The sequence below is a fragment of the Leptidea sinapis genome, chromosome 7, assembly GCF_905404315.1.
Source record: "Leptidea sinapis chromosome 7, ilLepSina1.1, whole genome shotgun sequence".
NCBI lineage: Eukaryota > Metazoa > Arthropoda > Insecta > Lepidoptera > Pieridae > Leptidea > Leptidea sinapis.
Window position 1 is genome coordinate 10,357,122 of NC_066271.1, and position 26,528 is coordinate 10,383,649.

A 26,528-nucleotide genomic window follows, 5' to 3' on the forward strand; every position below is an offset into this window, starting at 1 on the left:
CGCTATAAAGCGCAATTTTAAAATGTATTTTTAGTATTTTCTATGCAAAAAAAAACATAAAATCATATCATTTTAGGTTTCGAAACGCAATGCATAAGGTTTGAGTAAGAGAGACAAACTTATGACGACAGTAGAGCTTGATCTCTTTCTCACACCGCGGACCACAGACAAATTTATTTCGTTCATTCTTCATAAGCGATCCAAACGCCATTCAGTATAAGGCACTTCATGGTACGAATTTTACCGATTCAGTTTAGGTACCTAAACTGAACTGAATCGGAATCACATCGCTTATTAAAAGTTGATGGTAGGCCCTCTGTAACTCGTTAATCCTCCTCTTCCAGGAAAAAAATGCACCGTGGAACAGTTTAAATGTTCCTCAGAACCATTTTTCCTGCCAAAACACGGCGCAATTCATGATGTCATAGCTGAGACAAAAATAAATCAATAAATTGAAGGCGCGCAATAAACAAGTTACGCGTACTACGCAGCGATGCACCGGCGACCGGCCGGCGCGCGGTGACTCAGCGCAGATCAATATCGTCGAAAACCCTGAAAAGGTACTTGCTCATAACTTCCAGTAAGTTATGAGCAAGTACCTTATGTTTTTTTATCCAACAACGACCAAAACAACGTTATAATAGTGTATTATGATACAATTGAGCTAAGTGGCTCACTATACACGAGGCTGCGGGTTGCATCATTAAAATCAGCCGAGTGTCTAGTGAGCAAATTGCTCTCAAGATTCATACACACTTTTTCAACACACTTTGCGAGGAAAAAACAAATATGTATTTCATAAGTCGTTTAATTAAAACAATTGGCGAATGTTCAGTTTTCAAAACGTGGATAGTTTTTGATTGCAATTTTACATTTTGTGCTAAATTTAGTATTTCTAGCGGTGTTAAATACCTAGATAATTTATACGTTTAGATAGTCTTTTGCTGCTAGACAACCGATAAAAACAGGCCAGGTTTATTTAATACTTTAGTGTACGTGACAAACTACGTCTTACACTCGCGTTTAGTATGACGCTTTGTGTTAGTGTGTGTGTAACAAATGTTTTTCGTCTTAATTAGGGACACATTTTTTATTTCCAAAATATATAAATGGATTTGAGCGGCATAAAACCTCTTTGTTGTTACAAATAAAAAACTATATTATTACCCAGTTAAATTGAAAATGCTCTGTTTACTCTCATCTAATTTGCAGTAAGGTACTAACTCAGGCGAGACACCGCACACGGGGGTGAGGTGTGGGGTGCCGTCGGGCGAAGTTTGTTTCTTGTGCATGCCTTCAGCGTTACGCCGCGCCACAGTATCAAATAGTTCAGTAGGTTATACTATGATCAACTTTTATTATTCTGTCTAAAAATATCTATAAAATATTTTTTGGCAGGTGATAAATATAAAAATCTACTTATTTTTATATGTAATAATAATAAATAATTTATATATATATAAGTAAGTATTTATTACTTTATTAACCTAGAGAAGTATATACCTAATTATGTAGTTTTATTTATCATGGGTTATTGTTTTTATCAACTTTTATCAGTTTGAATATGAATGTAATGAATTAGGTATGGTACGAGTATGGTGATGATTATGAAATAAAAATGCTGTAACAAAGAAGTATGTTTCATTTTACAGTAAATTTTATAGAAATTAACATAATAATTAACCATACGACACAAACAACAAATGAAAAAGTTATGAGCATGAGAAAGGTGATCGTGAAATCAATTAAATACCACAAAAGTTCTGGCACATCCAAAAATGTGTCTACTACATTGCTACACAATGACATTGCGAATTTAATAGCGCATGCCTATGGGGATCATCGTCTTTGCAGTTACTTCAAATGTGCAAAAGAAATGAATATAACTGGAAGTGTATTGAAACTGGTGCAAAATTCGACTTTCTTGTTCAAAATCAAATCTATTATTGCTACTGCAGCAAATAAAGCTCGTAGCCTTATCGAGGATGCAGACACGAATGCAGATGAACGTTGGAATAGCGTCATTGCTAAATTCGTAGGAGGCAAACGAATTAACTTTTCTTCGAGGAGAGAATACCAACGGAGATATAATAATGAAACAGCAATATCTGGTGTACAAAAAGCAATACTCACATAAAGTCCCAAGGGAAAAGTCAAAGTAGAGGACCGGAGCCCCCCCCCCCCCCCCCCCGCCAACAAAATATGAGAGCGACCTTAAAAAAGAAATTACCCCAGGAGGGTACCGGCTCGGAGCCGGAGAATCCCTCCCCGAGCACTCTCGCTCGGGCTGCCCTTCGTATTCTGGGGAGGGCACAGAACCGCGCTTGACCGAGTACGACCGAGGCAGTAAAACCGCGGCACCCCGCTCCACGCGGAACTTTACAATATCAGGGAAATTCACTCCAATTTAAACGCCGTCCACCACCACCTTGCGCAGCCAGCCTTGTGTTTCCTTACGGAGACGCAGATATCTCGACCTAGCAATACGTCATATTTAACGTACCCCGGGTACTAAATTCAGCACAATTTTTTGCCTCATACCGGGGTATGTGTATACGTTAGTGAGGATATCTGCTGTCGCCGTCTCGGCAATTTTGAGGGTACGGACCTGTCTACTCTCTGGCTGCGTGTAGATTTAGACGACCGCGTCCGCATCTATGCGTGTGCCTACAGGTCCCATAGTGGCTAATGAAAGCAAGGGAGAAGGCCTGGCAGTTACCCTGGATATTACAAAGGCTTTGATCGTGTATGGCACAAGACGCTCCTCTCAAAACTTCCATCATTTGGGCTTCCCGAGAGCAAGTGGACCTCCAGCTTCCTCACTGGGCGCAGCATACAGGTCGTTGTCGATGGATATTGCTAGAACCCGAAGCCCGTGAATGCTGGAGTGCCCCAAGGCTGTGCGCTATCTCCCACGCTATTTCTTCTGCATATCAATGAAATGTTGGAAACCTCCAACATACATTGCTATGAAGACGACAGCGCTGGTGATGCCGTATACACGGGCCATGCAGGTCTCTCTCGGGAAATCGTCGAGCAGTGCCGGGAGAAACTTGTGTCTTCTATCGAGTCCACTCTTGAGAAGGTCGCGGAATAGGGTAAATTAATCTGATCCGCCGAATTCCACCTATGCACGACACGCCACAAGTTAGGATGTCATCCCCACCATCTGGATGTGTGGCGGTCTTCCACATTGCGGTTTTCAAGGAGCTTTCTTCTAGGTACTACAAAGCTGTGGAATGAACTTCCTTGTGCGGTGTTTCCGGGACGATACGACATGGATACCTTCAAAAAAAGCGCGTACATCTTCCTTAAAGACCGGCAACGCTCCTGTGATTCCTCTGGTATTGCAAGAGATTGTGGGCGGCGGTGATCACTTAACAACAGGTGACCCGCACGCTCGTTTGTCCTCCTATTCCATTAAAAAATAAAATAAGTACAAAGAAGAAGGTCCTTGAAAAGAAAACAAAATCAAGAGTATCCGACAAAGAAACGAAGGAACCCAGAAAGATAAATAAAAAAACCAGTCTTCAACATGATTATGGGCCTACAAGTTTGGCCCGAATATGACTTCAGAACGGTTGGAGAAAGCGAAAGAGCTCTTCCTTGAAAACTTAAAAAACCTAACTGCTGATAGAACAGAAATAAAAGGGAATACTTTATTACAGCGAGATGGCCATGACTGAATGGACATACGAAAAATAAAATAACGGCGTCAAATGTCGGACCTATTTTTTTTTGTAGAAGATAAATATTTAAAAGCACAGCAGCATTAGTGAAAAATGTACTTACCACACCCTATAAATTTTAATTTCCTTGAGAGTATCGAAATATATACGTTTCTGTGGCATAAACGACAGTATCTTTATTTTACGTTAACGTCGATGTTTGATTTTATCACAGCTTCAATTTCACCTCCGCAGCTAAAAAGTGGGTGTATAAATGAACTACTTAAACCTCAAAAAAGCTATTAAGTACAATTATAGGTCCATCCAATACATTTTATGAACATATTTTGAATAAAAAAAATACTTAACGTCACGGTTTTTGATACCAATAAAGGTAATGTTTGCTATTTGAGGATCAATCAGTCACACAATGCAGCAACCTTACATTGACCAGAATAACTGGCCCCACGCCCCAGCCAAAAATTAATTTGGAGAATTTTTGCATTATCGAATCGAATTCAGTTATTAAATGGATGAAAACTATCTTCATACCTTTTACTGTCCTATGACTTTTTCCCACTCAAACAAAAATTCAGTTAGCATTGCTACTAAGTAATATACAGTATGAACTGCATACCTATGAAATAAATAAAAATATAAGTAATACTAGTCCACAGTACTATCGCAAAATTAATTATTTAATTAAGACATTAAATTGAAAAGTGAAACTTTCAAACAAAACAAATATTTAAAAAAATATACATGGAATAGGAGTACAAACGAGCTTACGGGTCACCCGGTGTACAGTGATCGCCGCCCGCGCTGCCCACATTCTCTTGCAACACCAGAGGACGTTGCCGGCCGTTAAGGAAGGTGTACGCGCTTTTTTAAGGTATCCATGTCGTATCGTCCCGGAAACAGCGCAAAAGGAAGCTCATTCCACAGCTTTGTAGTACGAGGAAGAAAGCTCCTTGAAAACCGCACTGTGGAGGACCGCCACACATCCAGATGGTGGGGATGATATTCTAACTTGTGGCGTGTCGTGCGAAGGTGGAATTTTGTGGCAGGAATCAGGTTAAACAGCTCTTCGAAACAATCCCCGTGATAAATGCGGTAGGAGACACACAATATGTGCTAACAGTGAACACTACTGTACAGTCAATGTACCTATTTACCTCTGGATCGTCGGCTTCACCTTTGATTTGTTTGATTATTTGCGACGCAATAAAAATTCACTATGTTCATTCTTACGAACGCTTTTTTATTTCGGTTCAGTTATACTGAACTCTTCAAATTCAATATTGTGCATCTTGTTTTATCTCCAAAAAAACTCACCCGTATACGTAAACGTCAAAGCAAATAAATACATATGAAATATGAAAAAAAAATAAATGACAAATTCACTGTAAAAAGCAATAACAAACTTAAATATTTATACGGGATCGGGTCCGGATAATACTCCACCTTTATTTATTAAAAGATGCTCATCTTCTCTAGCCCTTCCCTTAAAAATAATTTTTAACAGATCGCTTCAAATAGGTTTCCCTCTGAATAGAAAAAAGCCCGAATAATACCGGTATACAAAAAAGGCGAGACAAATAATGTTATAAACTACAGACCTATTTCCATACTGAACACTTTCTCAAAGATTTTTGAATCTCTCCTCTGTCCCATTCTTGCATCACATTGTAAACAGTACTTAGATGAAAAACAACGTGGTTTCTGTATCAATAGGTCGATCGATACCAATCTACACACATCAAAAAGTCTAAGAAACATTCATGATATTACAAATTTACCATTTACATTAATTTATTTCTAAGTCTTCGTCTTTCAAAGTGCATACTGGCTGGTTGTGAAAAAAAAATTTCGATTTAGTTTTGTTTTTTCATAAAATTAAATGAAAGGGAATTTGTTTGAATTTAAGTCTGTTTTTATTGCTACGTTTAGTCTTTATTTTATAATTTTACCAACCATTTAAATAAAGTTAGGGATAAAATTGAATTATTGTTAGATATTGTTTATGTCATGGAGCGACGTCATTTGACGGCAAATGAAATGCAAAGAGCCGTAGGGATGTTGCAAGCGGGAAGTAATCAATCTCAGGTATCTCGGCATTCATAGAAGTATTATTCGTCGTCTTTGGTAGCGTTACAATAATACAAGGGAACCCGCTGAACAGCATTCAGGCCGTAAAAGGAGTACAACCACTCGGCAAGACCGGTACAAACAACTGACTGCAAGACGCCAGCCGATGTTAACCGGTCGAGAGATAAGTTTGAGGCTACAAAACTCAAGTGGTGTTGATGTAAGTCCCCAAACTGTGCGAAATCGACTGCATGAGAACGGCCTACGAGCTCGACGCCCAATTAGGTGCTCATCGATACGTCACGGGAATAGCGCTCGTCGAAATGAATGGTGTAGAGAACGCAGAACATGGACTCAGGAACATGGGATAAAATTATGTTTTCCGATGAGTCGCGATTCGGGTTTAGGCCTGATACAAGAAGGGTGGGAGTGTACCGTCGACCCGGAAATACCGAAAGGATCAGGTGCATTCAGGAAGTTCATCCATACAGCGCGCGGCTCAACAGTTATGGTATGGTCGGAGATTATGAAGAACAGGCGAACTAAGCTCGTTTTTGTAAATGGAAACATGAACGCTGAAAATTACGTTGAGGATATTCTCAGACCATATGTCCATCCATTATTTGCAATATTTATTATTATTTTAAAAATAAAATACAACGTTATAACCATTCTAAATTTTAAATTAGTACATGTTGCTTAGACTTTATCACTTTTTACCACGTCAATAATTTGGCAAAATAACATTAAACATACCGAGATTAGGGGCAAGAAGCAAACACAATCTTTTCTATCTACCCACCGTAAGAACTATTAAATAATATTTTGGAGACATCCGTGGCTTATCCATTTCGGCCTGTGTACCGGGATGTATCCCGGTAAATGTGTAATGTAATTAACAAAATGGCAAGATGTGTGCGATAGAGCCAGTCTTAAATTAATTACCTAAAGCAGAGCTTATTGGCGATTGTAATTTAAATTTTAATTGCAAAAAAGGCAATGAGGAATTCATTTAGTCTTAGAGTAGCACAAACAATATTTTAAGAAAAAATACCTATTTTGAAACCTACTATTATTTTTTTCATCTTTTCGTTACCTACTGTATATTTTTGTGGGTAATAATTATAGTACTATTGTAGGTATCAATATCGTAAATACGCGCGCGGCCTTTTCAGAGAGGCTATCCAGTAAGGGACTTACGAGCGAGCAGTGACGCACGCGCGAGCTTTGTTCAATGTGTGTTGTTAATATGCAGGGCCCGTAGCAGTCGCTACTGTTGCCACGTGGTTAATCCAGAACTGTGGCTGGTCGTCCCGTCATGTTCGGTGCTCCGAATATCATGGGAAGCGATGGCTTGTCCATGCGTAATGCCAGTGAACGGGCGCTCCATGTTGGCTAGCTGATCCCAACAAATAGAGAACTCTACTTATGTTAAAGAGAGTTATCCTACATATTTATAGTTACGTTAGATGTATTTAAACATATCTGTATAAATATTAAGTTGTCATAAGTTTTATGATATTCAGGGACGAGGCGAGCAGGATGTTCAGATGATGATAGTTGATACGCCCTGCCTATTACAATGCAGTGCTGCTCAGTGAAAATCCCAAAAATTCTGAGCGATACTACAATTGCGCTCGTCACCTAGAGACATAAGAAGTTAAGTCTCATTTGCCCAGTAATTTCAGACCGAAACACAATGCTTACATTCACACCACGGCAGATAAATAGGCTATATTGCACAGGAGTGAACTACAGGATTTCCGTGACCACTCACCAATAGCGCCAGATGATTTACCGCGGTCACACACGATTTATTTTGCGCCGAACTTTAATACATCGTTCTTGGGGCCATAATCCGAACTATAACCAAAGAATAGTTAAAAATGATCAGTCGGACCTGCCTGAGCGGAATTTTTTGAGTGAAACTTATTCAGATGTGGTAAGTACATTGAATTTACTTGGTGTCATAGAAACGTGAAACGTTTTCAACTTTTCCAACTAAGACAATCCACGTCAGACACTCTAGCCATAACCTTACCGTAACCAACTACCTTCAAATACAGACCAAGGGCTCCTTCAAAGAATTTGCTGCGGGCCCCTCGCTTACTTACCTATATATTTTCCCACCTAAGAGCTCTTTTGTGCCTTCTAATACCGCTGATAAAATATCTAGACAGTTGTCAAGTAGATAAGTTACCCTTATCTTACAAACTACTCGTAGAAATTGGCGAAATGTGCATATTCCTGTTCTTACCAACGACCAACAATCTGTACTAAAGAATTGTCGGGGTATTTAAATAAATTCACCCCCATATGTAACATTTGAACACTCGTTGCCACACTGGAACTTTTGTAACATTTCGACCACCCAGACATCTAAGTAAATCAAACAATTTTGGCATTATCTTTTAGTACATACCCTTTTAGTGCAAACAATGAATCACTGGTAGAAGTACTCTCAACGTCAGGATAGTAATAAAAGTAGCCATTGAGAAGTCAAAACAACTACTTTATTATTAATACTAAGCCTAATAGAATAGATCGATGCATAAAATCAGGAGGCAAAAAAACAGCTATATAAATAATAAAAGTTTAATAAAAAAAAAGTATCCAAAACAAAACAATAGAAAATAGTTGTACTTCAAGTATTGAATCGCTTGTAAATAATTATTTGTAAAAAAATACCCAATTTAACCGTACCAACAGGAAAAAATATAAACTAAAGTTAGTTATTTACCGACACAGTGCATTATCTGTTCGCCGAGAATTGTTACACATTAACCAAAAATTTAAATGAAACGTCTTGGAATAGCGACTGTCGTTAAACTATCACAATTTGTATGAGTGTTATGGTACGAGGCAAGCAGCTGTTGTCAAACGCAAGGTCATTGTTTTTTAGCAACTCTCGGCGACAAATTTTCATATAAACATTAAGTATGGCAGGTGGTTCCATTGCTAAAACCTGTGGTCTTATATGCAATAGTTTATTAACATAACAATTAAAAATATATACTAAGGTGTATGGCGTTTGCCTTGGTTAACTGTACTAAACGCAAACTACATTTGAATTTGATCAGAAGGGAACATGAAACCCAACAAAAATACCGAGATTGAGTAAGAAATCAGCGATATTATCTAAGTTGAACGCCAAAAGCTGGAGTGAGAGATCGTTCACTCTCGTTTCGGCTTTTGGCAAGTCAAAATCTCCTGAAAATGCCTTGATTTGAGACGATATACGTATCGATGACATTTTAAACAGCAATGGATTTTCGCATAATAACGCCTCATTCTCAATTTCTTTGGTATAAATATTAAATTTAATATAAATTACATCATGATGAAACGAATAAAATGATAAATTATGAAAAGTCGATATAAATAAGTTAGAAGCAATATCGAATATGGAAGAACCTGACAGTTGGTTCCCATATGACCCGTTTCACGGCATACAAGAAGCAGTCATTTTGGCAAATTCGAAAAATCGAGTTGGCCGCTAGTTTCAAAATCCGTACGTCTCGATTATATTACAACAATTAATCGGTAGAGTCCCCTAGATGGGACGACAAAACTAGTAGTAAAAATAATCATTTCAATGTGCATGAACATTTTTTTTGTTAGTTAATAACATAGAGTCTACAATCTAATAGTATAATTGGTGCTTGGCACTCTTCGCAGGACTCAAATAAATGCAACAAGATAAACGCAATTCGTAATACAGTCCACGACTAAAACTAAGTAACTGTTTTTCTTTCAGAATTAATCACAATAGCTTAAAATATGGCCTCATATATCCTGATTTTAGGATGACGGATACTTAAAATTAACTCAATATGATTAAAAACAAGTATTTGGGCTTTGCTTTTGACGCACCAAAAGCAATTTACTCAAAACAATTTCGAGCGTAAATAGTACATTTGTTCACCAAAGTATTAAAATTAACAATTCCTACTAGGGGTCAGTTTGTGCAAAGTTTTTCCGAGTGATACATAATATTTATGCAATAAATAAAATAAAATACAGATACCTGTTGTACAAACTGAATGCATAGATCTATTTGAAGTACGTATTTTAAATAAATTATATTTGTCACATAAATTTTTTGATCCTTTAAAACTTTAGGTATAAGCTTTTTTCTTACTTAACACGTCTAGTTTTACATTTCGTTTGCGATTACAACGCAACAATAAATTTGCTTATGATTTCTATGATTATATTTTGATATAAGATATAAAAAAGTGTGTGTGTACAATATACACACACAAGAAGTTATTCTTCTTTTTGGCGTAATAAAACAAAAATCCTTGAAAAAAATATTTTTTAGAAAACTTGTAATAAAGAAGGTATTAAATAAAACCAATGAAAATATTACTATACTGCATAATTCTGTGAAATAACGTGTAATTAAATATTATTAAATTACTTTTATAATTGGAGAGAAATAATTTTATTTTATTTTAAAACTTGTACATAAATTGAAATTTATTTAATTCTCGTCCATTGGTTTTGGTTCAGTAGACAAGTGAGCTACAAGAGGCCTGGTAGCTGAAGAATGATACAAATGGTCTAGTTGACCAGCTACCGTCATGGTGTCGAATTTGCGTGACGGTAAAATTCACTCTGATAATTTTTCCCTAACACGCCAAAAGAAGTATAACTTCAAATATGCTTAACATTACGATTACAATACTACACTAAATTTGCTTACGGTTTCTATGATTATATTTTGATATAAGAGATATAAAAATGGTTAACTTTGATTAAGCCCAAAAAAAACCATTAGGAGAAACATTAGCTGATGCCGGTTTTAGATTTAAGAATTATACAGTCCACTGACGCGGGCGATAATCATCAGTGCGATAAGGACAACTGTAGCTCCGACTTAAAATTGTGAGTTCAAAACTCAAAAATTAGGGTTTCGTTCCCGGGATTTTCCTCCCCAAAAATAGCCAATGCTAATGAAATTTTAGAAAGCTGAATGGGAAGCAAAATATTCTGTGTCTGGCTGAGACTGTTTGAATTTTTTCCTTTATCGTTGTCGGATTTCTAGGCTTCTGTTTGCGGTGTTAAATTAACACGAATATCTTCATAATTTTGATCTAGGATTAAAAACCGAGAGAAAACCGAGAGAAAAGAGTAAAGAACGTTAACAGTATGGCAAAATGGTCACTAATGTCTCCTCTTAACGTCTAACTTAACAACTAAATGATTAAAATGTTATTTTTTTGGGTTCCTTACCAGAAGAGTAAGGTGGGGTCCATTAGTAACGTGAGGCGTTTTAGGCGGGGCGAGGACAACCCCTTCCAATGTCACGGATTGAGTTTTTTCCAAATAAGCATTTGGATGAATCTCAAAGCGCCTCAAAGGGCCTCTCCTGTTGATGACTCTTTTCGGGTCAAAAAATCACCAAAATAGTCTTACGTAATATTACGTACGCCCCCTAATCTACGAAAACCATATTACTAAGGCCCGGTCCAAATAAAGGTAATGAAAGCCAGCTGTCTCTTTTTTCTCTTTCACTAGCCTTACAAGACACTCTTTTTTCTTTCTTTTATTAGCTTTGCCGTCGTTCGTTATATCTGGACCGGGCCTAAGAATTCGTTGTTCTTCCGTACATCGTCTTTCTGTTGCCGGGGTAGTAGTTTGGGGTATAGCCTCAATCTGCTATAGTTTTAAGCAGATTTTGACAATTATTGCCAAATATGGCGGATTCTTAGTCTCGGCCATGGCAAATTAAAAAAATCTGTCGTACAAAAGTATTTCAAATATTTTTGTAAAAATATTTTTGAATTTGTAATAAGTATATAATGACATGTTAGACAATTGTACGGAAGCCTCGTACGCGAATCAGACTCATTAAATGACCGGTTTTTGAAATTCATAATCTTCTCTAGTAGAAAAGTATTGTTTTATTTTTTATTCGTATTTTAATGATGTCTTGGACAATTACAAGGACGAGTCTGACTCGCATAATCACCTGTATTATAATACCAACAATCAGTACAGTATATTATGATACAAGTCAGATAAGTAGTTCATTATACAAGAGGCTGTGAGATGCAATAATCGTACATCAGCCGAGTGTCTAGTGAACAAGTTGCTCACAAGTTTCATACGCAGTTTTCAACACACTTGCGTCGGAAAAACAAACGTGTATAAACAAAACAAATGTAGAATAAAGTTATGGGAAATAGTGCGCAAGTTTTTTTTTGCACGCACCAAATATAAGGTGATTGATTACATACAGCCATACAGCTTCAAAATTTTAATTGTAGTAATAAAATGCATATATTTTATAACACATTATTGCGAATTTAATATTATATTGTGTTTTAATTGGGACACAGGTATTTATTACAAAAATGCAGATGGATTTTCAGAGAAATAAAACCTCTTTGGTATTACAAAAAAAACTATTACCAGGTTAAATTTAAAATACTCTGTTCACTCAGATTTAGCAGTCACTCACATATTACTCACTTTGCAGTTAGGTATTAACTTAACTTTGTAGGGATAATTCTATTATGCACGCGTGTGTTATAGTTCGCTTTAAGGCCCTAAGAACGATGTAATAAGCCTCACTTTACGAGCAAGTGTGTTGAAAATATTATTACATGTTTTACCGGGACAACACAAATTGATTTAAACATTTATAATATCCAAATGAATTTATTGGATCAAAACCTGACTCATAGTGGACAAACAATTTGCCTGCCACGTAGGTTTGACGTAACCAATTTCGAACATTACTATGCAGAGATGACGTTATGTCAAATAATCAAGATGTAAAAAGTAATTTTTTTCCCCACCTCGATGAAAATCTGTCTTCTTGACCATGGTACGAGGGACAAAAGCCGCCGATTCTTTGACGACTTTTGTCCCTCGTACCAGGGACTAAAATCGAGCTTTTGTTCCAAATGGGAATAAAAATCGTATTCTCACCACGTGAGATAAATAGGACATTGCCACCCGCGGTTGTCAATATTCCGCGGGTGAGAATGACCTACTTTTCTCCCTGGGTGCGTAATGTACTATTAAAGGGGAATGACCGTTTTTATCGCTTTTCGTTGGTAAATAGGTACTTGTAGCTATACAGCTTATATTTTGCATCTTCCCAGGATTGCCTCATTCCAGACCTGGAGCCTTTTCAGTTCCGGAGGGGGCATGCATCTTATATCGTCGCCAATATTCAGGCAGTATTGTCCTCGTGAATACGGCCTCCATTGAATTTCGTTAGTCCGCCATGACGGTATGCTAGAAATTACATTCCAATAAATATTTTCAGCAGAGTTATTACAGCGAGGGCTGGAGATTGAATACTTGGACCCCAGGTATTGAAAATTGTAGGGTCACTCATACTTAAAAAAAAAACCTGGTTACATTATCTCTGGACCTGACGTCGATGACGTCACATCGTCGCTTTGTTACGATTTGTCAGTATTATAAATTGATGTAAAGGTATCGTATTTTTTTTACGATAATAAAGAACGAGGCGAGCAGGAAGTTTAGCTGATGGTAATTGACACGCCCTGCCCATTACAATGCAGTGCCGCTCAGGATTCTTGAAAAACCCAAAAATTCTGAGCGACACTACAATTGCACTCGTCAACTTGAGACATAAGATGTCAAGTCTCATTTGCCCAGTAATTTCACTAGCTACGGCGCCCTTCAGACCGAAACATAATATTGCTTACACATTACTGCTTTAATATATAATCTAATAATGTAGCCGGCATCCTGTACAAAGAGGCTTCCCACTGGTGTGATGTTGATTATTATTATTATTATGAAAAATCAACGAAAGAATCTGGGTTAAGTAAAAGAGTATTTATAAAGTAATATCACGACGGCCTAACGGTGATGAAACTGCAAACTGTACTGCCGCAACACGACGAGCCCGACGGGGTGAAAGCGGAACGGGAGGAGGCTTCACATTCCAGCGAGTTCCAGAGATAATGTGGCCGTGTAGTAAACACAATCAATTTTAAATCAATAATTTGTAATACCGTGAGAAAACTGCAGGTCTAATTTTAAGCAATAGTTTACTATTTCTATATTTCTTTTGTAAATGACTGTTTATATTTTAATAAAAAAAAAGATTCACCTAACCTTGAGTAGGTCCTAACATTTGTATTTAAACTAAACAACTTACCCCGTCTTGACGAATGCTGCCCAAAGTTCGGTGATAATATCAACAACCTTCAAATCATCTGGTATGCAATTTCTCAACTTACTCTCTCTATAAAACTGATACTGCACTATATCGCCATGAGTCGCGCCATTTATCCCCAGAGACTTCATAACTCTTGTGTGCATATTACCAAAGTAATCAAATCTGAACAAATACACGCTTTCATGATATAAAGAAATTAATCCGGCAGTATGTAATATATCCCGAATAAAATATGCATCAGATATCAACTTCAAATATTCATCTAAAGAGTTCATATCAATTTTCTTGTCTTTAAAGTAATTTTGTTTCAACTTTTCTGCAATCTTATAAGCCTTTGGCGAATCTTCACGAATCCCTGAATTTTTTGGTATCAGCTTCCTCAGATCTTGGACCATCTTGTCTTTGTTGAAGAAAAGAGCACCTTCGCAAGAGGATACTGTGAATATAATCGGTACCTTTTGGAAGCGATTGTACGTAAAAGATGTAAGTGGAAATTCTTCAAAAAATGGTTGGACGCCTTCAAACTTCTTTTCCACAACTGGCAGTAAAAAGGCTTGGATCATATACCAAGGTCTCCTCACTTCGGCCATGGTTGTTGCAAACAGCAAATCCTCCACAGATGCATCTTCAAATATTCCTTGCAGTTTTTTAGGGTCATTGCAATCGATGCCCATATAAGCAGCTATTTGCGCAGCTTTCGCGATGGGGTCTTCATCACGTAAATACAAATCTGACAAACAAGTTGCCGATTGGCTTATTATTTTACTGACCATTCCCCGAGTCATTCTCGACGCTAAATAAGATGTTGCAATAGCTCCACCTGCACTTTCACCGAAAGCTGTTATATTACCAGGATCTCCATTAAAATATCTGATGTTATTCTTGACCCATTTAAGAGCCATTACTGTATCCTTGAGACCAGCATTTCCCGGAATCTCAGGCGTATGGAGACATAAAAACCCGAAAATATTAAGCCTGTAATTTATTGTCACCACGATAACATTGTGGCTTATAAAGTAGTCTGGTCGGTGGTAATCCCCACAACCTAAAAGGAGTCTGCCGCCATGAATGAAGAATATTACTGGAAGTTTCTGAAGTGTCTCTGCTGGTAAGCATGGAGTGTATACGTTCAGATAAAGGCAATCTTCTGAGCCATCGACCGAGATTTCAGCAACGAATGGGTTACTTTGGGCCGCTTTGTTGCCTGGTTTCGTAGCATCGCGAACACCCATCCAGCGTTCAGGTTCCTGAGGATCCTAGAGGAAAATTTTTATCATGATATGAAGAGCTCCATTCATTTCTGCGCATCCCAATTTAGTTTCCCAAAGTACTACAGTCAATAGTGGATGTTTCAAACATTTTTTTATATTTTGATGTTAAACTGCTTTAACATCACACCTAAACGGAATATCATGTGTAACAAGTGGACAATAACGAAAAGAGAATGATTTACGAAAAAAACGGAAATATTTAACCCTAAAATAGACCCATATAAATCTTAACATATTATTTTTAATAGTCATGTCACATGAGTAACTAAACGGTACAGAGATTCACCTTCTTAAGAGCGCGCAAAATTGTTACATATTTTGGTAGGATTGTCACAAAAATTAAGATCAATTAAACAAAACATTATTAGCTTTTTTATTGTAAAATTGGGTTCGATCATCGATATGAAAAAAATCTACATACAAGACTTCATACAAGTTACTGCTAGTCAAAAGTGTCCGCACTAACATTATAAACATCTATTAATTTAATTATATCTTACCGTCTTAACGTAAGGTATTTAACCTTACATCCAGCTTTTAGCAAGTCAGCAGCTCCTCAAGATACCTCTTGTACAGGCGAAACACACGTCATGGTGATTTTTGTGAAGATTGGCGGAATTAAAACTTTATATCATTATTTTTAAAACAAAATTAAATTTTCATATAGAATGTTTCTAGTGCTTGCAACTAACTAATAAGGAGCAGTTCGTAGTAAATACGTGATTAGATATCAAAACGAAACTTAATACAAAATTTAAGAGATAATCCTGGCTACAGCGTCAGATTATGTAAAATATCATATTATTGCATTGCCACCGAAGTTCTGCAGGGAAGTTTTGAAAACGTTACTTGCGATATTTGAACTTAATCAAATAACTACATGGTTATTTGTTTAAGTTCAAAGTTATATACCAACCAATCCAGAAACAAATTTTAAGTAAAACCTTGCAATAATAACAATAAAATTGTGAAAACATATCGTAATGTACCTACTCTCTTCCCATTAACAAAATGATCATATAAATATTATCAAATATTTACTTACCTATTGTTGTTCTGGGGATAAGTAAATAAAATATGATACATTTATATATTTCATGAATAATATCGAAGCTGGCAGTTAAAGTAAAACAATACGTGTGTCGCGCTAATCCTGAAATTGTCCACTGCTGTGCGATCGTCAACCGGTTAAATCCGGTACGCACCAAGCGGCCAGTGGACATTCACACATGCCCCTGATCATTATAGTAGTACAACCATTTCGCATGGTTGTATGAAGCTTACTCTCTGTACCGTTCTATTTACTCATGTGGCCGTGTGCCCGACACACTGCATTCCCGATTCATTTTTAAATTAACCTTTTAACAACCGGTATGCATGTGACATGTTTACGTCGCCATATTTCGCGGACCTTGGATGACGTCATAGGCCACATAGTGTTTATTCACAAAAGTGCAAGAATAAATCTATCCAGATTGTTTTTGTCGTCGCCACAAAATCTGACAACGTGTCGTCACGTTTTGCTTCAACCAATAGTGATACGTTTCGCAAATCAGAATTTGCACGCTTATTTTGAACGCACTACAGCGCCGCGGTAATGCGGTCCGGTCTTAATATTTACCGCCGGAAGTGCCAAAGACGTCGGTCGAGAGTCGAGGCTCGAGAATGACTAACCATTACAATTGAATAATATTATGACGGGAGATCAAATGTTGGAGCTTCTGAAAGCCAATTACTAAATTGGCAAGTGCAGCACCTGATTGCCACACAGTACCTACTTATAATTTCTTTTTCAACCAACCAAATAAACGGAGGAGGTTCTCACGCGTTTATATTTTTTATGTATAATCACGTTTATCTTTTTATACAGTAGTCTGATTTTGATAATCAACTTTTTATTGGAAAGGGTATACGCCGAAGTTGGTCCCATATAAATTTAGAAAATTCCTACCCTAAGGGTGAGAACATAGGGGTTATTTATTGTTCTGAAGAGCTTTAAACCTGCCAGTCTCTTGTGCTACACACAAGACCACCTAGTTGTAGACCACCTAGTCTCTGAAATTCTACTGAAGCTCGATCATCATGAGGTTTATGTGACACCTGATTTGGCTCTAGATCAGATAAAGTCTACCCTCAAGTTTATACCCTACTCAGTGCCACGTAAGAAGGTAGCTATTTTAAAAGTTACCCATGAAGTATGTAGTAATAAGTAGATTATTATAGCCACAAGCCACGGACTGGTAAAAAAAGAAGGACTCCGCGCCGTGATATTAGCAAGTGAAGCACCTTTATGCTAGTGTGTGTGCGGTTACGTGGTATACCAGTTACACAATTTTTTCTCCCTTAAAAATCATATATCCACAAATACTTTTATATTATTGTTTTACACTAATTCACAAGGCATTTTTAAAATATTTTATTGTGACGCAAACTGATCTGTCACAGACGATGGCAAATCTCATAATAGCGGCCGATCGGCTTGTATTAGTGTAAGTGTATGCGTGGGGCTATGCATTTACACGTTTACCGGCTTGTTTTGGTGCCTCCCTGTTATGTAAGGTGACACGGAGTCCCTTTTTTTTCTCGTCCGTGGCCACAAGCAATTATAAAATAAAAATAAATTTCAAAGAAGACCGCCGAAAAAATCTGTTAAAGCAAAAAATAATAATTCTTAAGTAATTTTGAGTAGGCGTCAGACAAGCAAATTAATTAATTAGTTAGTTATATAAGGTTTATTATCTCTTCAGCTTTGTTATTTAATTTTGTGGTTTGTAATCAATATTTTTTTATTTTTTATTATTAAAATTATATTGGTAACCAAAATTGGACGTAGTTCCTGAAAATTTTAAGAAAACATTTTAAGGAATTCGTGTTTAAAGTTTAATAAATATTAGTGTATTCCATACATTTGGGTTGGGCTACTAAGTCATAATGTCATTTAAAGAGTGACAGTATACAGTAGGGCTGCCATTTTTTGTCAGTCCGTTAATATGAATCACTTGACCAGTCTTGTGTTCTTAAGTCAATTTCGTTATGATTGTGGTTTGGAACATTTTTCTGGAATTACGTCCAATTTATGAACGATGCGGAACTTGAACCCACGACCTCTCAGGTTCCATCCAAGCCCTCTACCAGCCGAGTCGACCGTTCGATTGACGCATGGATCTTAATTTTTGGTATGTCTTGTTGGATTTGTTTTTTTTTATGTGATAACCCTGGGATTAATTACACAAATTAAATATAAGTTAAAAACAAAACCTGACAGTTTAACAGAATAGATTTATGAATGTTACGTTACTCGAGCAGTTGGCTCAGTGGAAGAGGGTCGCGGGTTCGAGACCCGCATCTTTCATAAATTTTGTTTATAAATTTAATTTGTGTAAATAATCCCAGAAGTGAAGGTAATCACTTTAAAAAAATAACAACGTGTTAAGATTTGAAAGAGCGACATTTCAAGTCAATTTCTTGTAAAAAAAAAATTGTATAATAAGCAAATATTGGTGCTGAGCAGGTTATCAACTGTAAAGTAAACTGTAGATGAAGCTACAAACTGAGAGTTGAACGAGATATATCAAGATTTATGAACGTTACGTCATTCAAACGGTTGGCTCAGTGGAAGAGCGCTCGCTGATAATAACAGATACATGTTATATTGACACACTTTTACACAAATGATCTCGCCCCAAACTAGGTATAGCCAGTACTAGGTGCAAGACGACCATATATATACTTAAACATACATAAATACATACAAACATCCATGACTTCGACACAAACATCAACTTCATCATAAAAAGGTATGCACCTACCGGGGTTCGAACCCGGGACCTCTAGCTAAGGGTAACTAACCAGTAGGCTTTACATATGTGTCGTCAAATAAATATTTTATAACATACATTTATACTGTTATATACGCACAAAAGAGAAAAAAAAAGATTACTAAACAACCACAAAAAACTAATAGATAATTTAAATCTCTACATAAAGTCTCTTGCTAAACCGATGAATAAAGGCCAGGTTTATTATTTCAGTGTGTGTGACAAGCAACGTCTTACACTCGCGATTTGTGTGTCACTTTGTGTTAGTGTGCGTGCATTGCTCAAAATAGAGGTTAAGCGTCAACCACAATTATTTTCGACATTTTCACAACTGTCACAGTCCATCTAAACGTATAAAAGATCTAAGGATAAAGTATGTATTTATCAACTATTATACTATAAATTTTACACGACTTCTTAGTAGAACTCCTACCTAGTGGTATTGATTATACATTTGATAAGAATTAAATGTTTTTTATTTTAGAACATACCACAGACTGATAACCTCAACTACAAATGAATTTGAAAAAAAAGGTGGTAGTGTGTTGAGGAACACACAAAATGTTATAGCAACACATAAAGGAGTATGGGTAATTCTTTTCTTTTTCTCTTTTGTTCCGTTCGAACCCCTGATTATGTTGACATTCTATTTCTTACCCGGAATCTTAATTTGCCAACAGGCGGTCTTGCGTAGGGTACACCCTCGAAGCTATAGTATTCTTTGCCAAACGGAGTAGTGCACCTCTTACCCCGTAGGGTACCTTCGTTCACATCCACGTCTACCAACATCTTTGCTATGAAAAAAAAAAAGAAATTAGTCTCACGAATGTATGTTATAAAGTGTGTAGGAGTAAATATATACCTGCAATCTTGGCTCCGCAAATATTTATTTGTTGCAAAAAAACAAACATAAACATATTTTAAATTGACTAACAATGGTGGTTATGGTGAAAACAATAACTATTTTATATATAACTAGCTGATCCAGCAAACGTTGTATTGCCGATATTAAAATCGCGATACAAAAGTAACTGTTGATCGTAGATGGGTGAAAATTTGAAGTTGTATGTATTTTTGCTGACTCATAATCAAACAAATTTAAAAAAAATGTCAAGAAATTAAAAATAATAAAATTCGTGTGGACCACCCTTAACATTTAGGGGGATGAAAAATAGATGTTGTCCGATTCTCAGACCTACCCAATATGCACTTCGGAGGAGGAGTTGTTTCGGAGGAGTTCAAAGTTTAACACCATGACACAAGAATTTTATATATTAGATTTAGGGTGTGTGTTATGTGTGAGTGAATATATTATGTTATAATATTATATATATAAAATTATCTCCCAATCAAATATGAACTAGATTAAAGGTAAGAGATATCACATGGTCGGATTCGATAGGGCCGGACCATCAGACGGTCCGGTGGGCGTGAGTGGGCGCCTTGCACCAATTGGTCCGGCGTCGTACTCGGTACGGTCCGGACGGTAATAATAATAATTTTGTGCGATGGACAATGAGCATACCATCGAATATGGTCTAGGGCTTCCTTTGCGGGATCCCGCACCATTTTCCAATCCCGCGACCTGCGGGATTACGGCCGCGGGATCCGGGATGCACGGTGCATGCGATGCATGCGATGCAAAATAGGATAATCTGCGTGAAATATTATTCTTAATAACTCAAGTTTTTAACTGTTGCGTATTTTCGTGAAGTTTATTGATACATCCTGAATCATGAATCTTTCATTCACGTACAAACCCTTAAAAGTAATACCGCCCACAATTAGTGTGGAATCAGAAAGGGCATTTTCTGCTGCAGGCTAAATTGCGTCTAAAATACGCAGTAGTTTGGCAGACGTCAGTTTGGACATGTTGTGTTTCCTTCGCAAACATTTTCAGTTAAGATTAAAAGTACTAATTTATCAGTTTAAAATGTTTTTTTTTTGCTTTGTGTATTTTTTGAAAACGATTTGTTTTGTTTTGATTTGCTTTTTATTCAGAATTTGTTATTGTTTTTGTTTTGTAAAAAAAAAACCGTATAATTTGATTGATCTCATTTTAATAGTAATATGTACGTAAATAAATTTGGAGTTGATAAATTCATTGTTTTACAATGTGCATATCTTCAATATGCGGGATCTCGCAAATACCGAGATCCCGCGGGATTGAAAATTTGTAGTCTCGCAAATGCCGAGATTGAATACAGACCGCGGGATTGGAAGCCCTAATATGGTCCGCTAAAAGACCGCGTCCAATAGTTCGGCCGGACCAAATCCGATCTTGTATTAAGACTATAGGAACGGTGCGAGAAGTATACCTACAAATAAACTTGAAAATTACATTAAATCATACCTCAATCATAAATATAATGTAAATGCTGGAACTGTAATATTATCGTATTGGCGGTTCGTTGCCGGGACGGAATTTATTAGTTAATGTCAAAGTTTTTTTTTTATGGCAATCAAATTAGTACGAGAAGATGATCCTTAGATCCAAACTAATGTCAAGCGTCATAGATTACCCATAATAGTGTCGTAACTCGTAACACACTAAAAAACGACCCAACCCGATGTGTTGTAAATACATTACAACTTACAAGATAATAATAACACAAATTAAATGAAACTCAGCAACTATATAAAGTTCAATAACATTAAAACATTAACATTAAAGGTAATTAAAAGTAATTTATACATAATTTGCATCTTAACAATGATACTTGTTCTTATCACCTCTACGACCTAGGAAAAAAAATTGAACTTAGAATGCTCATAATAATTTTTATCATTAACAACATAACTCGAACAGGGCTCTAAAAAAGTAAAGTCGAAACCCTAATCAACCCTGAGAGGAAGCTAGAACACCTGGAGAGAAAGCTGCAGAAGGCTATGATTGTAGCCACTGGCATACTACTGGAGTTTCAAAACTTATAATCCTTACGAAGCTACCTGATGCATGACGTTCAAACAGCAGTTTGAAGTAATTGCCGAAGGGAACGGATGGGAGAAAGAGCAAAGTCTAATGTCCCTTTCTCTTCGAAGAATGCCATACGCATCTTGGACAATGTAACAGCAAATCCAAAAAGTTTGGTTGTCCCAACGAAACTTTACACACGATATATTATACGCAGTTTATAACGGCTTTACAAAGCAATTAGTGAATAATTCTCTTCCATAATTACAACAACTAACATTTGTCAACGAAACAATAATAGTTATAATATTTCACATACATGTGAAAAAAGATTACGCTTAAATGTGTTGAAACAATTAGAAATAATAACACTGGTGCATAAACAAAAAAAAATGTTGTGTGTACAAAGTTCACATGTCAGAAGTGAAACTTCTTTGGAAAACTAATTTTTAAATCTCGTTTATATTAATTATCCTAATCCGTTCTCTAAACCAAATGTTTTTTGCCAATATTGGTAATTATTAGATGTTCTACTTACTCGCGCTAAGCCTACAAGATACAAAGCTAGTGGGGAAGATGTTCTACGTTTTCGCGGCCGCGCGCTAAACCCTCGAGAACCTCGGACACGAAATCCATATTGTTTAAATAATAAATTAGCGCGGCGGCCATATTGGATTTAAGAAATGATTCCAAATTCGTTCTCTATACCCTCGAGAACCTCGGATACGATATCCATATTGTTGAAATCATAATTTAGCGCGGCAGCCATCTTGGATTTAAAAAATTATGCCAAATTCGTTATCTGCACCCTCGAGAATCTCGGATGTGATATCGATAATGTTGAAATAATAAATTTGCGCGGCAGCCATCTTGGATTTAAAAAATGATTCCAAATTCGTTCTCTGACCCCTCGAGAACCCCGGATTCGATATCAATATTGTTGAAATCGTAAATTTGCGTGGCGGCCATCTTGGATTTAAAAAATGATCCCAAATTCGTTCTCTGCACTCTCGAGAACCTCGGATACGATATCCATATTGTTGAAATCATAAAATTGCGCGGCGGCCATCTTGGATTCAAAAAATAAAATGGCGCGTAACCGAAAATCGTGACGATTTGCTATAAAAATTCTCTCAAACGTCGATAAAGAAGTTTCACTTCTAAAATTTGTCTGTACACAATTGTTATATATTTCTTCTGAGGAAAATATGTCACAACGCGCCAATTCATCCAACGGGGGTATAGAATTGAATGGTCCGTACGCTCATTCAATTTACCAAAGCTATAAAAATAGAAAACATTTATGGCTTTGTGAACAGACTAACGCCAAATATGTTTCGGCGAGCGGAAGAGCAGCATGAAATGTTGATTTTAAAGAGTGGAATGAGTTACTTGCCACCTCTTCTCATTAAAGCTCAACCTTTTCTGAAGTGTTGGTAAATGTAAATATTTCGTTCCTATGTGAATATAGTGATTTAGATTTCATTTGATTGATCGCTGAACGAAAGAGGAAAACAGAAGTCAAAAGGGCTACTCAAGAGATTGCCTGGAAGAGGAGGGAAAACCCTCCCAAAAGACCAAGAACAGACTGATTGACAAAGCTACTAACTGGCATGTCACATAAAAAAAATAAGTAAATTAAAAATAAAAGTCTCATGTAGAGGCAAATCTTGTGTGAAATTAGTTTAACCAGACCTATTGTTGCCAATAACCTGGTTGTTTAGTGTTGGACCATTCTTCAAATTCTACATTACATGTCTCTTCTGATATCTGATCTCCAGCCACCAATAGAATCAGTAAATTAATGTAATTTTTTTAATGACAGTAAATGTCTTTCATTTTGTTACCTACTATGTTTTTAAGTTATGAAAAGCTAAGGTGTTGTCCTCAAATGACCAATACAAAATACATTGCACCATCAAGAAGTTGAATCTAAACCCTTACAAGTGTGCTCAATTGTCACGTTCACATGAAAATTTAATCCCATATCATGACCACCTCATATTTGCACATAGCCCTACAGTGCATCATGAATGTATAAGACATGGGGGTACATCATGATTCCCGGTATATCTTGAAAGTCACATTAACAGCATTAACACTAAAGCAACAAAAACATTTAAGAATTTGGGACCTAGTGTACTAGAAACTGTAGTTCCTTAGAATATATTACTACATGTACATGTGAGAACTCATCATTATGTAAGTACTTTCTTTGAATATTAAGTATTTTCTAAACTTCACAATTAATAACATTTAATTACTATATAGAATTTGTTTGTATCATTTCACATGTGCCATTACTATCACATTGATGTCCCCCAAGCTCACATGAACTAAAGGCAAAATAGTTTTTTTTGCATTTGCATGGTACAGGAATTAATCTATCTAATATATACAAAACATCACAAGAACATTTGGAGCTCAATATCTTAAATAGTACTAACATAAAGGTATTATAATAAAACACTTTTAATTACACATTTTATTAAAACAATTTTCTGCTGATGAAACACTGCTTTCTGTATGTACTGTACTGTACCTGTATTTACATAACATAGCACAAGGCCTAAATAATATTTTCTACATTTCCAGTAATTTGTATATACTGGATACGTAAGTTAAGTATCCTCAACTCTTGACACAGCTCCTGACATCCTCTTTTGCGTTGTATAAAACTAAATCTATCTTTAGCATCACTTTCACTTCAATAATAATTAAGCCTTACGGAAGATTTCAGATGTGAGACCGCTGTTCCTGTTTCCCGTGTTTCATCATTTCTATTTAATGAAATCTATAAATTTATTTAATAGATTCAACAAATTTTTATCTAAAAGGGGAAAAAATCAAAAACCTAATAAAATTTAAACAATATGTTATGTCTTTAAAGTGATAACCCTCACTTCTAGGATTAATACACAAATAAAATTTGAAAAACAAAAAGTTCCAAATAGTTACTTCCATTAGAGCCTAAATACGTAATCGGATTTGGTACGGGCCAACCTTCAGACTTCGCACAGTGTAACCTACGTAAAATGCCGGCAACGCTTCTGTGATTAATTCCTCGATATTACAAGGGTATAAACGGCAAAAATCACATACCATCGCAGAAACGTACAAAAATCAATAGTTACATTGTAAGTACTTCCTAAAAACACAAATGCTTACGAACTTTAAATTATAATATATGCACATAAAGAGATAAAGTTTTTTCATAATTTATCTGCTTATTTAAAAAAAAAAGTTAAGGAAACAGTATTTATTACTATAAATACATACCGAATAAATCCTATTGAAACTTGAAAGCTTCTAGGCAGCTGTGGACTAATGAATAAAGACAATCGTAAATCGATAATCGTAAACACAAAGCACAACCTTCTCTCTGCGATCACTGCTGGAGAGTGAAGACTGGTCACTGGAGAGCTGTGTCGTGCAACTAGCGATGTGCCGGGTACGGCTTTACTCGAGTCAGACTCGATTCCCGCTTTGGACTCGCCTACTCGAATACCAATTTATTTTGATTCGACTATGCCTGACTCGCTTCTGGTACTCGAGTCAGGAAAATCGACTTTGTACTCCCTGACTCGATTCTATAATATCTTAAGTTCTTAAATAGCTTCTAAAAATATATTTTCGTAATTAAACTAATAATATTTGATCTCATTTCTGGTTTATAGATACCTGCTAATAATAATAATAATAACAAATTTCTTTAATGGGGCAACAGAGACCCATATTTTGCTAGTAACAGGCTTAATAAAAAATATGTTAGTATATTACAATTTGCTCAATATAATATAATTTATTCTTATTAGATGCATAATTCAATATAATTTATTCTTAATACATAATTAAAATATAGAATAACATTGATAACAATCAGAGATAATGTGTTTTTATCGGACAAGAACTTGAACGAATCGTTGCAGTATTGGCGAATCCAGTTTTCCCGCTATCATATTCAGGATACTGTTTGAGCTGGAACGCAGCCTTGCTAGGACGGATGACGTCCTTTTCCTTATGATGGCATAGAAATCATCCGTTCGTGCTTCAGCAAACATGCCTTATGCCGAACAAAACCGTGGCAAGCCCAGCAGCATCCTGAAACTGTTGTTATACTGCACCCTTAGCGTGTCGAGTGTCGTTTGAGTGTAGTTGGTCCACAGCCCCCCCGTGTAGAAAGTTTGAAAGTAGGCTTTAAACAGCGTAATTTTTGCTTCCTTGCTACATCGGATGAACCTATCTATCCAGCTGTTGCGGATTCGCCTTCACCGAGCGGAGCCCGGCATTGTGTTGGTGTGCGTGTACCACGCGCACCGCGCATCTCACACAACACAGACGTCAGCGTGGCACGGCCCGCCACCCGCGTCATCCGCTGTCTCCATCTTTTCCCAAAGCACATCGTATGCCACTAAATCGAAAGCCTTGGATAGATTAAGGAAACAGGCGTATACCGACGTTTTTCGGCTGGTATAATATTGGACAGTCTGCTTCAGGCTTAATATAGCGGTTTCCGTTGAAAGTCCAGGTGGAAACCCAAACTGCCCGTCATGAAATTGAATCGTTTCGCTGAGCTTTCGGTCAATCAAACTATCG

At 36.6% G+C, this 26,528-nt stretch overlaps 1 protein-coding gene across 1 annotated transcript; it reads right to left on the bottom strand.

The window, feature by feature from the left end:
* Nucleotides 1-8,337: 8,337 nt before the first annotated feature.
* On the bottom strand, nucleotides 8,338-25,377 carry LOC126965439 (esterase FE4-like). Its single transcript, XM_050809058.1, has 4 exons — nucleotides 25,212-25,377; nucleotides 19,676-19,812; nucleotides 13,909-15,185; nucleotides 8,338-13,010 (listed from the first exon to the last, which is right to left on the bottom strand). The coding sequence occupies exons 2-4, from the start codon at nucleotides 19,805-19,807 to the stop codon at nucleotides 12,854-12,856; spliced, it is 1,566 nt and encodes a 521-aa protein (XP_050665015.1). The 5' UTR covers nucleotides 19,808-19,812; nucleotides 25,212-25,377; the 3' UTR covers nucleotides 8,338-12,853.
* Between the last annotated feature and the right edge of the window lie 1,151 nt (nucleotides 25,378-26,528).